At 39.3% G+C, this 15,064-nt stretch overlaps 2 protein-coding genes across 2 annotated transcripts; both read left to right on the forward strand.

Moving 5' to 3' along the window:
- The first annotated feature begins 4,081 nt into the window (after positions 1-4,081).
- Positions 4,082-6,586, forward strand: LOC134127013 (immunoglobulin kappa light chain-like). The gene is made up of 5 exons (XM_062561583.1): positions 4,082-4,136; positions 4,544-5,266; positions 5,618-5,743; positions 5,828-5,871; positions 5,961-6,586. The coding sequence occupies exons 1-5, from the start codon at positions 4,082-4,084 to the stop codon at positions 6,078-6,080; spliced, it is 1,068 nt and encodes a 355-aa protein (XP_062417567.1). The 3' UTR covers positions 6,081-6,586.
- Positions 6,587-9,002: 2,416 nt separating this feature from the next.
- Positions 9,003-11,006, forward strand: LOC119222258 (uncharacterized). The gene is made up of 5 exons (XM_037478749.2): positions 9,003-9,057; positions 9,182-9,874; positions 10,049-10,171; positions 10,261-10,304; positions 10,383-11,006. Exons 1-5 carry the CDS (start codon positions 9,003-9,005, stop codon positions 10,500-10,502), a joined length of 1,035 nt encoding a protein of 344 aa, XP_037334646.2. The 3' UTR covers positions 10,503-11,006.
- The last annotated feature ends 4,058 nt before the right edge of the window (positions 11,007-15,064 follow it).

Genomic DNA, 15,064 nt, shown 5'->3' on the forward strand with positions numbered 1-15,064 from the left:
GCCAAATGATAAAACAAATGGCAAAAACAATCTTTTCATAGGCAGAGTTTAACACTAATCTAAACCATCATCATTGACCTTCTACGCCACATATCGTCAGATTGGTAGCCGATTGGTTTGGAAATTGGAAAAAAAAAATACTGTTATTTGCTAGAAGAAAGTTCTTAGAGACAAAAATTTGAAAACGGGGATCGGCGTCCTTACAACTACTGCTAATGCTACTGACAGCTATTAAGGTGGTCTAGGTGAGTGTGATGCAACATTGCGTAGACTTGTCCTTGTCCTTTCAATAGAAAAATGGCAGTGTTTGATTAACAGTTGGTTTCACAAGGGGTTCTGGTGTAGCCAGCAGTGTGTAGGATGTAATATATTTAACACAGCCCAATGTGCGAATAGTGTGATCTTTTAAAAAACTGTCCTGTTTGGTGGTGAAAAGTATCCTAAATTAAACAAAACATTTTCATGGATTTTTTTCTGTGCGTATAGGTTGTAAGACTTCTTTCTGTGTGCAGATAATGGCTCACAGATCCCTCCCATCCACTAAAGCTACAGTGAAATACAGTGAAGACTCTGTCGTTTATTCTGACATCAGACATTGTCAAAGGAGATGAAAAGTGTCATCTCTGCAATGCAGACACACCAAAGAGATTGAAGACTGATCAAATGCAGATCTCCTACCTGGTGGTACATAGACAAGTTCAAAACACATCCAGGAACTCTGTGTATTTGTATACATCTATGAATAGGAAGTCAACCTAGCACTTCCTCATGTGTACTATGTAAGGTCAGTCAATGGACTCTAGTTTTTAAGGGTAATAATGAAAAGCTTTTACATTTATTTTACATTCATTGTTGGGGTTGTTTCTCCGTACAAATAAGACATTACTCCATTTGTCTAGCAATATGTGATTGATGTTTATATTTCTTTAGTATAAAGATGTGACGTGAAAACAAGCCCTGACATACAGCATGTTTCTTTTATGAATATGTGTTTCATGTTTATCTTATATTTGAAGATGTGACATGAAAATAAACCATGACATCAGCTGAACATGCTCAAAAATCCCCTCTGGTCTATTAATAACTTCTTCTAACCAGAAATGTAAGCGGGGCATGCTACCTTCAAACTAGCCACCTCTGCGCATGACCTCGCTCTGACTGCTTCTGTAGAGAAGGTGTGTACAGCTGTGAATCGGTTTCTGATGGTGGAAACTTCACTCCTAGCTTGAACAGAGGAAGACTGGCCAAGTCACAAGCCATGAGCAAAGAGAAGATATTTTGTGAGGACAGTTCTAGAAAATGAGGGTTATGTGTTAAATGCAAATAAAGGAAATGCAATCTTGCTTTATAAACTGCATATTGTAAGTCACTTTGGATAAAAGCGTCAGCTAAATTACATGTTATGTAATGTAATAATGGCGCGGGAGTAGCAGAGCAGAGTGAAGCCAAACTGTACAACTGTCTGTACTTTGTCGACAACGTTACTGTTCAAGGTCGTTGTAACTGTAACATTATTGACGATGAACTACTGCATTGAGTATCTTATTGCTTTTATAATATGGTTACTAGCAACATTATACATAGTAAAGAAAATAGTATATAGCTTATGGCGGTAAATCACTGTCAGAGAAAGAAACTAAAGAAAGGGGATAGAAAGTCGAAATTACCAGAAATGTAAGTGGGGCATGCTATCTTCAAACTAGCCACCTCTGCGCATGACCTCATTCTGACTGCTTCTGTAGAAAAGCTGTGAACTGCTGTGAACAGGTTTCTGCTGGTGGAAACTTTACTCCTAGCTTGAACAGAGGAAGACTGGCCCAGTCACAAGCCATAAGCAAAGAGAAGATATTGTGTGAGGATCTTTAAAATTAGCTATAATGCAGCGGGAGTAGCAGAGCAGAGTAAAGCAATAAGTACGAGAGGCTGCTGCATTTACAGTCTTTTTTGCCACCGGGCGAAAAACAGAAATGACAACTGACGGTCGTGCAAAATCAAATTGTTACGGGTCGATGTAAACAGTTGTACGGTACATTATGTCTCAATGCAGTACACCCTGTGACTCTCAACCAATCAGAATGCTTGATTTCATCTACCCGTATTATAACGTCATATAATGTTAAAATGCAATATAACAACTCAAATATTATAGTGGATACAAACGGAGCATTTCATAGAAGTCTGGCCGAGAACCAGCTGCTCTCTGCGAGCTGAGATGAGGCTGACCGTCCGGTGCTGAGGGACCTCACACCTCCAACAGCCTCGGAGCAAATTGTTATGAAGGTTGACTGTTGACAAACCGACTGCATAAATGTTGCTTAAACAACTAACTTCCTCTAAAAATGTCCCCTCTATTAAGGGACAGCTGTCCCCTACAAAATGGCTGCTGCAGACAAACTGCAGCTCCCAGAAGGCATCAACACTTACACAGGTGTAGGAAGGATTGGAACAAGAAGGAACTCGCGGCAAGGACTAAGCCTGGTGAAGTTGTTTGTTTTGAGTAAGAGCTTGTTATCTCCTTCGGGACGCTTTAAGTTATTTATTTTTGGCTGTGCTGTGAGAGAATAAAGCTTTTTTTTAACTTTATTTGCAACTCTATGGTGTTTTTGGTCAACCTGCATGCACTGCTCCTCCCTAGCAGGCCGTAAGGTCTGCCTGTGACCTTACAGATGGTGGAGAATGCGGGCACTGGGGAATGAGTGAAGAAATTGATGAGTTGACTGAGATGTTTCTTTTCTTTGACTTTGAATACGAGGGCACCAATTCCAAAAAGAGCCCCTGGTGCAGAGGCTGTTGGAGAGCCAGAGGGCTCAGCAAGAAATCAGCGCAGCCTCGTTGCAACAGCAAATGGCAAATCAACTCAAAGAGCAGGAGCTCCAACAGGTACTCACACAGGTGAAACCCAAGGTAGCGGATTTGATCCCGAAACTAGGAGTGACCAACGATGTAGAAGCGTGTCTGCGTGCCTTCGAAGCCACAGCAGCTCGCAAGGAGTGTCCGAGGACCTAGTGGGTTGGACTGCTGGCGCTCTCTAGCAGGCCGAAAGGGCTGCCCCTGACCTTACAATATGTTTACAGCCTTTTCATACGTGCGTGCATGAGTGTTTCAGATAGATAAATATCATCGTTTCACTTGTATGCATGTAAGCATCTCATATGTATGTGTATATGACGCAGTACAAACAGGGAGATAGGAGGCTACCTGGGAAAGGCACCGACTTGAGTCTTCCTAACTTAATTATTGCCTAAGCTTTATTTAAAACCATCAGGCATTCAAGCCGCAAAAAAAAACTAACAAGTCAAGTCACAAAGCTCTGTAGTCAATCTACGACCAGAGTAATGAGAAGTTGAGGGAAAGTTGTTACAGATTAAACATATTTTAAAAAATTAGCAAATCCTGATATTGAGTGTCGACTGAGTCAGAAATCCAGAATAAAACATCATCTCGGCTCATAGACATTCTTCATTTTATATGTTCTCATATTTTATCACTTTTGGGGATGTTAAAGATAGATCATAGGACCAGATGTGTCTGTATCGGTTAATGATGACAATCTTGAGCCAAACTGAATTCCATTGAAAGTTTATTATTGTACAATACTCTTTACATCTGGGATCTATTTTCCTGACATTCAGTCAGTGCTTTTTTTAGGAATGTCCACCGTAAAACAAAGTTATAATTGTCACAATCAACAACATACATTTCATGCCATATTGGAGGCCATAAGGTGACATTTACAACTTCAATTTTAAATAAACATTATATGCACTGAGTGTGTGTGTGACTCTGTAACTGTCCACAAAGTCTAGTAATGGAGGGGGTCTTCATTCCACACACTGGGATCTATTTTTACCAAATGCTATCAAATATACAAAGATATAGAGCCTCTGCTTCTACTGACACTTTTCTCACCCCATAAAAATCTGTTCAACCTAACTTTACTCTATAGATGTAAGGAAGAGTGTTTCCTAAGTAGGACGTACAGCACAGAGTCACTTCGGGTTGGCCAATCACAAGCAGTCTGTCTCTAAAGAGTGGAGAAAGTTTTATGATGATCGTCATTCAACAGAAGAATTTGAACACGATGTCATCTCCAAGGTTTGCCGTCTATGTGACATGTTTGTTCTTGTGGAAAATGGGTGAGTTGGGTTTTTAACTTTTCATGCTTATCTTTATATACTGTACATACATACACATGTATTTTAGATGTATATTGAAATACATATATATATATAAAATGATGTGTATTTGCTTGATAGGTCTTTTCACTTCATTTTATACATAATATATGTTAAACATATATATTATATATATATATATATATATATATATATATATATATTAAATTATATATATACTGTATTTAAGAAGCAATTGTGTCTTTTTGGTATCTCTTTACACTTTAGCTTTTTGAGTTGTGTTTTTGTTTCTAACTTTGGTAGAACTTTGTTTTCTGTATGTATATATATATATATATATATATATTTGTATATTCATATAAATAAATAAGAAAATAACTATTGCTTGGTATCTCTTCTCACTTCAGCTCATGCAACTGATCCTAAATTGTCGTCACCTGTGCGTCAAGAAAGAGGTTTTGCATCAGTCGGTGTTGGAGACAACATTACTTTGGAATGTTTCTATCAGAATAACGATGGAGCGTGGCTTCACTGGTTTAAGCAAACGCCGGGACAGAGACCAAAGCTGGTCTCCACCTTTTATACGTACAGCCCAAAAGGCAGTTTTCATCATGAATTTGAGAACAATACACGCTTTGCACTGGATACGGATAAATTAGGTGAAAAAGTCATTCAAAATCACTTGACAATTTTTTATTTAAAAACTTCAGACTCAGCAACTTACTACTGTGCATATAGCAATTCATTTATGTTGACTTTTGCCGAGGGCACAGTTGTCAGTGTGCAGGGTTCTAGTACAAACATCCCAGCTTTGCTCCATCAGTCACCATCAGAGACCATCCAGCCAGGAGGCTCTGTGACTCTGAACTGTACAGTACAAACTGGGACCTGTGATGGACAACACAGTGTTTACTGGTTCAAAGACTCTGAAGAATCTCATCCAGCACTCATTTACTCTGATGGAGGCAGCACTGATCAGTGTGAGAGGAAATCCAACACACAAACACACACCTGTGACTACAACCTGCCGATGGAGAGCCTGAATCCGTCTCATGCTGGGACCTACTACTGTGCTGTTGCCTCCTGTGGACACATTCTGTTTGGAAACAGGACCAAACTGGACTTTAAAGGTAAGTTATAATCCAGCTCATTAGATAAATAGTTTTTAAATCAGACTTGATATGAACACAAATATAAATATACAGGTGAAACTCGAAAAATTACAATATCAAGCAAAAGCTCATTACTTTCAGTAATTCAACTTAAAAGTTTCACCTGTATATTTAGTGAATATATATATATATGTATATTATATATTTTATAGCCATAATCATCAAAATTATATCAAATAACGGCTTGAAATATCTCACTTTGCATGTAAGGAGTCCATATAATATATTAGTTTCACCTTTTAAGTTGAATTACTGAAAGTAATGAGCTTTGGCACGATATTCTAATTTTTCGAGTTTCTTACTCTGCAGACAAAGGTGACCATCTTGTCCTGGTGTATTTATTGAGTGGAGCTTTGATACTCACCACCATCTTAGTTTTTTTACTGGGGTTTTTTGTCTACAAGCTGAACAAGAAAAACATCTGTCAGTGTTCGGGTAAGTTGTTCTGCTTTATCTGACACATTGTATTTATTAAATATACATTTTTTAAAAAGGAGAATTTCTATTTTTCACGATTAGATTCTCACGTCACCGTATCAGCTCCCTCCACAGGAAACACAGAGGTAAACTTCAACTAATAACTTTAATTTTCATTGTGGATATTGTTTTATATTTTGATATCTTAATACTGTTTTTCATATTTTGTCACCAGGGTTACCAAAGCGCACAGAGCCCTTATTATGCTGCTTTAAATCTCAATGTTCCCAGTGGATCAAGGAGGCAGAAGATGAACATTGATGCTAAATGTGTGTACTCTGGCATTAAGCAGTAAAAGAAACTTTAAGATTTAATTGTATTTTAAATGTGAAGTAGATATCAGTGTATGAATTCCGGTATAATTAGGAATGACGTTTACATTTAGACCTCAACATTTAGTACAAGGGCAGGAACGTTTTTTTAAGTTCATGCCAAGCCATTTTGAAAAAATTAGTTTTGTATCATCCTTAATGATCAAATATAGCCTATATAATACTTTCAAAATATTATGTGCATGTGTGTTCATTTACTGGAGAATTTCCCTTGGTTTCTTATTCATTGAGGGGATAAGTAGTAAAAAATGTTCTGGTAAAGAAAAAGGTATCAGGAGCATCCCCAGACTGTGAGTTATCATTTATTGCTGGATTGTTTGTTTTCAAGCATTCAGTAGGTCTGACTGGATGGTCTTTGTGTCTTCTCCTGACAATCTTGCTGCCCTTCAAAAATTGTTTGAACACTCTGAAGAATCTCATTCAGCCCTCATCTAGACTGATGGAGGCAGCACTGATCAGTGTGAGAGGAAACCCAACACACAAACACACACCTGTGACTACAACCTGCCGATGGAGAGCTTGAATTCGACACAGGTAGGAGATGGGTTTGAGAAACAGGAGCGTATGTCAGCTATTTGTTTTGTAAAATAGATGACAAAGTCGCCAGGAAGAAGGGTGCAGGTTTGGGGGGTTCGAGAAGGTTGGAGAAGATAGAAAAGAGTGGTTTAGAGTTGGAGAAAATGACTCAATTCTGGATTGGTAGACAGAACTTTTGGCAGCAAAGATAGAGGAGAGTTGAGAGGAGAGTTGAGAGGAGAGTCTCTGCGACAGCGTTCGGATGCAAGAGTGAGAAAGAGTCCGTTGAGGGGATTGCTGATAGAACAGAGGAGGCCAGAGAGGATAGAGAGAGGGCGTGAATGTTGCAACAAACAGGTACAGAGTCAGTTGATGGAGCGGGTTCGTTAGTTATAGAGAGTGGCAGAAAGTAGGAGATGAAGAAGTGGTCAGAGACGTGAAGTGCAGTTACAGTGAGGTTAGTGGTAGAGCAAGTTCTTCGAGGAAATGACTCGCTTTCTTAAACATTCTTTACACATGTTTAGCAGAGAGATTGGTTTACCCCACCAACAGTGTTGTGCCTGAACGCGTTCATTGAACGATAGTTCATGAACTCGTTCATATTTTTGGCGAACGTGAACTGAACGTACTGTGTTAATGCCCGATGAACGTTACTGTGAACTCGTTCATTCTGGTGTCTGTGAACGGCGCGTTCTTTCAGGTTAACGTTGTTCAATTAGGATGCCAGATTTCTATAGAAAACACACCAAGAACGCGCCTTAATAAGTAGCGGAAAAAACACCCAATCTGGCAACACCAGCCACCAGTGTCGCACCGCGCATGCGTCATCAAAAAAAAAGAAATGCATGGAGGCGACAGCAGCGTGTAGCAAAGAGGCGGCGTATAATCATTTAAATGAGTTTTATGAAGTTACTGACAAGGTCGGTGAGGATGGGAGGAATCTGACCTTTCTTTGCAAGCATTTGTACCTTAATGATAACTGTCATGTTTTTGTTCCTTATTTAAAAAAGACCATTCAAGCAGCATGTGTGTGAGAATGTACTGTAGGGGTGAACGCTGCAGCTGCTGCTAGTGTGGAGTGAATGGACAGCAACATTAAAGCAACAATCCCCTCAATGCTAATGTAAACCCTGGTTGGATAAGGATTCAAAATTGGATATGAAGATTAAATCTGATGCATAGCTTCAGTGTTAAAACTGATAAAATAATTGCTGTCTGTGGTTCTGGGTTGTGGCAATCATTTTGAAAAATAATAGCTTGCAGCAACATATGGAAAAAAAAGAACTGGACTAGTTGGAACTGTGAACTTAGTTCAAATATTTTGAAGTTTGAACTATGAACTGAACTAGTTCATTTTCAAATTTGTGAACTGGACTTTGAACTAGTTCATGTAGAAAATGAACTTTCCCAACACTGCCCACCAAGTGGTGACAGGAACAGGAAGGTGCTTTTTTGTGTGACCTATAAGCCTGGTGCTGTAGCTGAGAATCTTCAGTTCAAAAGTGTGACTAATAGACTAGTGAAGTTGTCTTCTCTCTCATAAGAAGAAATGTACTTCACATCAAGGCACCACTAAAACGTGATGATGCAAAACATCCTTGTACACCCTTAAAAGTTTGCTGGATTTGCTCCATCAGAGTATCTCCTTCCACAGCTTAAAAATGACCCTCATGAGCCATTCATTCACTTGTGGAACTGCTGTAAAGTGAGCCACTAAGATCAAAACAACAACACCGGAAAAGAAAGAAGGAGGTGTATATGGGATTCAACATTTTAAAGCATTTTAGATGGACTATAGTCAAATGAACAGCCAGGGAGAGATTAAATGTTAATTTTAAACATGTTTATGTATCAAACCAAACATGAGAATGAAAATGAAAGTGAACAACATGTGTCTCATTTAAGTCCATAATAGTTCGTAAAGTTTTGGTAGCACTTCATGCTGGTGAATAAACTGATGAAGAACTGTGATTAATACATTTACATGTCTAAATAATAAAGTACTGTTATTGTTTAATCAGTACATTTTTATGTCTCCATACTGTAGCTTGAAAAGACACCTGAGTGTACTTGATAACAATATATAAATATAAGTAAAGATGCTTTGAGGAAACTGCCTTAAAACATGTTTATTTTTTAAACACATTTGTTATCGTCCACTGATTTAAGTTGTTTTAATCATATATATTGAATTATCTGAACAAGTTGCGCAATACAATAATTTGACACAATAGGTGGCAGTGATCATGTGATCGTGTTTCCTGAATAGGAAGTAGTGTCACTTTGGTTGGCCAATCAAACACAGTCTTGTGAGTGAAAAATGTAGAAGGATGAAGATTGTTCTCATTCAACATAAACATTTCAACACAATGACATCTCCAAAGTTTATCTTCTATCTGACGTGTTTGTTATTGGGGAAAATTGGTGAGTTGTTTTTTGTGACTACAGTTTAAATCTTTGTGTGTGGCCACTGCTGATGGCATTTAATCAAATGTGTTGATTCAGAGTATCATGAAGTGTAATCTCTTCTTCTCTTGTATCACTTCAGTACAGACGACCGACATGGATTCTGTTCCTCAAGGGCAAAGTTTTCTATCAGTTCAAACTGGGGAAAACTTGACTTTAAATTGTTTTCATGAAGCCGGTTCAGCAGTAAAGCTTCACTGGTTTAAACACACTCCTGGACAGAAACCAAGGCTCATCTCAACCTCCTATCGGTATTCAATACCTACATTGTATGATGAATTCAACAATCAACGCTTCACATTAGATGCTACAAATAATCTGAATCACCTGACAATAACAGATCTGCAAATTAATGACTCAGCTACTTACAATTGTATAAGCGGTGATACATACAAATTGGATTTCTTGGCGACAATTACTGTCAGTGTACAGGGTTCTAGTATAAACATCCTAACTTTAGTCCATCAGTCACCATCAGAGACCATCCAGGTAGGAGGCAATTTGACTCTGAACTGTACAGTACAAACTGGGACCTGTGATGGACAACACAGTGTTTACTGGTTCAAAGACTCTGAAGAAACTCATCCAGCACTCATTTACACTGATGGAGGCAGCACTGATCAGTGTGAGAGGAAACCCAACACACAAACACACACCTGTGACTACAACCTGCCGATGGAGAGCCTGAATCTGTCTCATGCTGGGACCTACTACTGTGCTGTTGCCTCCTGTGGACACATTCTGTTTGGAAACAGGACCAAACTGGACTTTGAAGGTGAGGTTTTTGATCAGAGGATTTGTTATTTCCAACTCAAAAAGTCTGTAAAATACTTTTAAGGCAAAATATCATAGAAATGTATTTGATATATGTCATCATTTTGATGACTTTTCATTCAACTATTGTCTCCCAATAAGACTTAAGCTGTGTACTGTCTTTGTTTCTCTACAGATAAGGACTCTCGTATCTTGGTGTATTTATTGAGTGGAGCTCTAGCATTTACCACCGTCCTTAATGTCCTTCTGGTTTTCTTGCTTTGCACGATGAACAAGAGAAACCGCTGTGAAGATACAGGTATTGTAAAAAAAAAATGTGTGTGGCTGACAGTGTGTGCGCACTTCACACGTTCTTATAGTGTGAGCACTTTTATTTTTTATTTTTAGAGTCTTTGGCAAGATGTTCAGCTCCCTCAACACCAAATGCAGAGGTAAGGTAACAATCCTTATTCAGGGCACAGTTATAGTGTCTATAAAGTACAATATTGTGGTTTTTCTTTTATTGTTAGGATGAACGAAACAAATCAAACATCCAATATGTGGCTGTAAGAGAACACAAGATCAGCAGATCTAGCAGACAAAGGAACAACCTTGAGATTGAATGCACATACTCAACTATAAAGCCATAGGAGTGTACGTGCTTCAAAGGGGTACCAAGCAGACACTGAGGTCATTTTATCACTATGTCTTTCTTGTGACTACGTGAAGAAGCAGAAACTGTTGCTCCTTTCTGTAAAGATGTGTCGATTCAACCTGTTACTTTAGGGCTTTGCTACGGCATCCGTTCACACTGATTTAACTGTATTCAGAGGGGAAAACTTAAATCTGCATCAATTTCACCTTTTAGCAAATCAGATAGCTAAATCCTTTTGCAAAAAATGCTTCATATTTATGTCTTTGTGTGTGAGATAACTGTATGAATCAAGTTTTCAAAGGAAAAGAAACAGGAAGGAAGGTATGTCATGGAAAGAACAGTTTCAGAACTAACATCAGATGTATGACCCTAAACGAAACGATGAGTCAACGTGCTTTTGGCTTTAAGGTTCACTGAGCTTTTAGGTCAATCTTTTGGGTCACCAGTTGAAGGGCTTTTTGTTTGTCAGCTTGCTGCTGTGAGTTTAATCAAACATGATGATAGTACGGTGGCCGAGAAGGTTCAGACAAATACAAAAGCAACAACACAACCGCAAATGCCACAACGCAACACGAACGCCACAACACAAAATACAAAAGGCACATCACAACTGCAAATGCCACAACACAACACGAACGCCGCAACGCAACGCGAAAGCGAAAACGGAAGTAGCTGCCCACGGGAGCGAGCGTATTTTGGAGGAACGCCCACGGGAGCGAGCGTATTTTGGAGGAACGGAGCTGGAGGATGCCAGATCGTTTAAGAAGTAAGTGAAACATGATTCCTTACTTTAACTGTAGCCGCAAGGAATCATGTTTCACTTACTTCTTAAACAATCTGGCATCTTCCAGCTCCGTTGTTACGTGCCTACTGGTTTTTGAACCTACTGGTTTGGCTACGCGTTTAGATGTTATTAAGAGAGTAATCCTACTTGGGCAATGTGCTAGAAAACCTGACAGAACTATGTATTTCACGCTACGCCACCAAAAACCAGTTGTCTTGGCTCACCCTGAACCAAAAGATGTTCTTGCCACTGACGATTTGCAATTTCATGATAAGTAGTGAAATCAGTAGGGGCATTTGACAGCTCGGTTGGCCGACGGCGTAGCGCCGCCGTCTTATAAAGTTTTGCTATTTTGCTCGACTGCGAGTTCGAATCCAGGTTGTGGCGATCTTTTAATAAACGTATGTTCTTTTATTTATTTCTTTATACGTAGCAGTGATGTAGTGCTCACTTATACAATCATAATCGCTGCATTGGATATGGGATGCATTTTGAACATTTTCAGAAATATGTTTGCGACTGTGTGACGGATCAGGTGACCGAGGCAGACAACATCTGCCGCTGTCGGGGCAAAACAAACACGCACGCGTAGCCAAACCAGTAGGTTCAAAAACCCAGTCGGCACGTAACACCGGAGCTGGAGGATGCCAGATCGTTTAAGAAGTAAGTGAAACATGATTCCTTACTTTAACTGTAGCCGCAAGGAATCATGTTTCACTTACTTCTTAAACGATCTGGCATCCTCCAGCTCCGTTCCTCCAAAATACGCTCGCTCCCGTGGGCGTTCCTCCAAAATACGCTCGCTCCCGTGGGCAGCTACTTCCGTTTTCGCTTTCGCGTTGCGTTGCGGCGTTCGTGTTGCGTTGTGGCATTTGCGGTTGTGATGTGGCTTTTGTATTTTCGTGTTGCGGCGTTCGTGTTGTGTTGTGGCATTTGCAGTTGTGATGTGCCTTTTGTATTTTGTGTTGTGGCGTTCGTGTTGCGTTGTGGCATTTGCGGTTGTGTTGTTGCTTTTGTATTTGTCTGAACCTTCTCGGCCACCGTATGATAGTTGTGGGAAAATGTGTTTAAAAACCACACACAGACACAAACATTCCAGATCAGCTGTGCTTTATGTGTTAAACATGCAACTTTTCTGATGTAAAAATCAATAATGTTATATGTGAATATGAAATACTACCAATTGTTAGTATGAAGTAATAACTTGATTGTATTTCGTGCAATGGTAATAAATGTATGTGATGAATAGTCAAGATTTGTTGCCTTTGAGCCTTAATTTCACACACAAAACCTTCTGGCCTGTCACAATATTCACTGATGGCATTAGAAATAATGCAAGTTCAAAGTCCTTCTGCAGCTGCTTCACTTTTCAGAAACAAACTTTGCTGCTTGGGTGCACCACTCAGCACTAGATGCTTTAAAAAAAACAATACACGACGTGCTCCACTGCTCATTTGCCTTGTTCATTTGTTTTGCTGAATTAAAAAAAAGCAAAGCCAAATTATACGCTTTTTCTGCAATTCTTCTGTGTATGACAAAAAACATTATATTTAAGACGAGTTGAAACATTAATCTAAACCATTAGAAGGTTTGTGAAAACATCCTTCAATCAAACTCTTACTTCTTCAGGAGCTGCCATCTTTGTTTTGAAAGGACAAAGAGTTGACGCAATGTTGCATCACACTCACCGAAACCACATCCGTAGCTGTCAGTAGCATTAGCAGCAGTAGTAATATCCGCTGATTGGTCCCCATTTTTCACATTATATTTCACTAAGAACTCTGTCTGCACCCCAATACAATAAGATCAAAGGGATTTAAAAAATCAGTAGAAGCACTCATTTTACTAGAAAGGACCACAGCACCAACTGAAAGTATCCATCTGAACCACGTTCAGCAATATGAGGACGAAGAACCAATCAGGACAGAGGGATGTGGGAGTATGTAGGACATGTGGTAAAATGTGTTTGCCACCAAGAAGCAGTTCATACCCACAGTATATGTGGTTTCCACCAAGGACAGTAGATGGAAAAGAGAGAAAAGAATACAAAATGCATGACAGACTTTAGAAAGATATTCAGATCTAAAAACTGTCTGGAGAACGATTTTTATTCTGTTTCCATGCTTTTGTCAATGGAGTTGACAATCTATGAATATGTAGTCACCTTAGCGCTTCCTCATGTGTACTATGTATGGTCAGTACATTAAAATGAGTAAAATACAATGCTTTTAAAAATTTATTGTTTGAGCTTGTTTCTTTGTAGAAATAATACATTATACAAATTTCCTAGGTGGCTATGCTGGTTCCTGACGACTTGGTACAACTTCAAGTAAGTAGGCCAGATACCATACATCTACTTCTCCAATCGCCACACAATACGTACGAGTCCTATTCCCCGGCTGGACAGTCACACATAAGAATAGATACTGCAAAAAACAATCAAGGAAACAGAGGCTTTGGACCTGAACTTGAAGTTCTGAGATTTACAAAAGAAGCCTGCGTGTTTATACTTGCAAAAGCATGTGGATCCAGAGTGTTCACAACTCTCCTAAATGTCACAACCAAGTCCATCTACCTTCTTGGCTGAAGTTTCAGGTTGTTTTGGGTACAGAGAATGTAGTTTTACATAGTTATTCTCTGCCAGCATCTTCAAGCATCTTTATGGTCTGACTTCAAACACCTGTTTGTATAGTAACTACTACTAAAATAGATTTATTCTACAGAAAAAACAAAAAAACAAAAGGGTGCCGAGAACAGGTCTTAGCCAGGAGCGGGTAATCCTCTTGTAAGGCCAGTCAGCAGGTGAGTCAGGGTCCCGGTACTCTAAGAAAAAAGATCCGACAGGTAAGTAACAGTGTCTAATTTGCATAAACGACCAGATGGTCTGTACATATAGCTACCGCTCGGATGACGGAACGATCTGGCGGCGAATGGCAGGAAGCCCCAGGTTTATGTAGGGCCGTCCTTGATTGCAAATCCCCGTCAGCTGTTTCAGCCACACCCTCTGCAACAGAGCAAGGGGGAGTGGCTCTCTCCTGTTGACAGGCCTGGAAAACTAAGTTAATAGGAACAAAAACACGAGGGGCTGCTGGGCTGACAGTTGACAGCATGACACTAAGACTGATAAACTTTTTTCATTTTCACCCTTTTAGTAGGGTTTTCCCAAAGCTCTGCACAAATCCTTGAGCCAGAACTTTGTTTCCACTGGTGGCAGAAGCATTTTGGTAGAGACCCCCTGATTTAATGTCGTTGATGGGTCTCCACAGCTTTAAAATGGAACATGAGAAATTGGTCATTGTTCTCTGCAGAGCGTAAATGCTTTTTTAAGCATGTCCGGAACAGTTTCCTAACATTAACGCATGGTTATAATTGTTACCATAACCAAAAAGGTCCTTTGACCTTAAAGGTATATTTAATCCAAACATGATATTTACTTAACCTGAACAAATAACTGTCAACCCAGATGTGACAATACAGAGCGTCAGTGCAGCAGCTGTGGTTTTCAGCAGGATGTTGATAATCTTTCACAGCCATCTAGAAGCTCCTTAAATCATAGACCAGTAAAACATTCAACAGCAGCGACGGGCTTTTAAAATGAAAATACTGCAAAATCTGAAGCTAATACAGCTACTGACGGCAATTCTTAGAAGGAGAAGACATTAGAACTTAGTTGAAATACTATTAGAAAGCTACTTTCAACAAACTAATCGCATGATAGAATTAATATGTGGTTACGGGCAATGAAACATCAGTAAATGAGAAGCTGACATTAA

This window comes from Pungitius pungitius, chromosome 1, assembly GCF_949316345.1.
Source record: "Pungitius pungitius chromosome 1, fPunPun2.1, whole genome shotgun sequence".
Taxonomy (NCBI): Eukaryota; Metazoa; Chordata; class Actinopteri; order Perciformes; family Gasterosteidae; genus Pungitius; species Pungitius pungitius.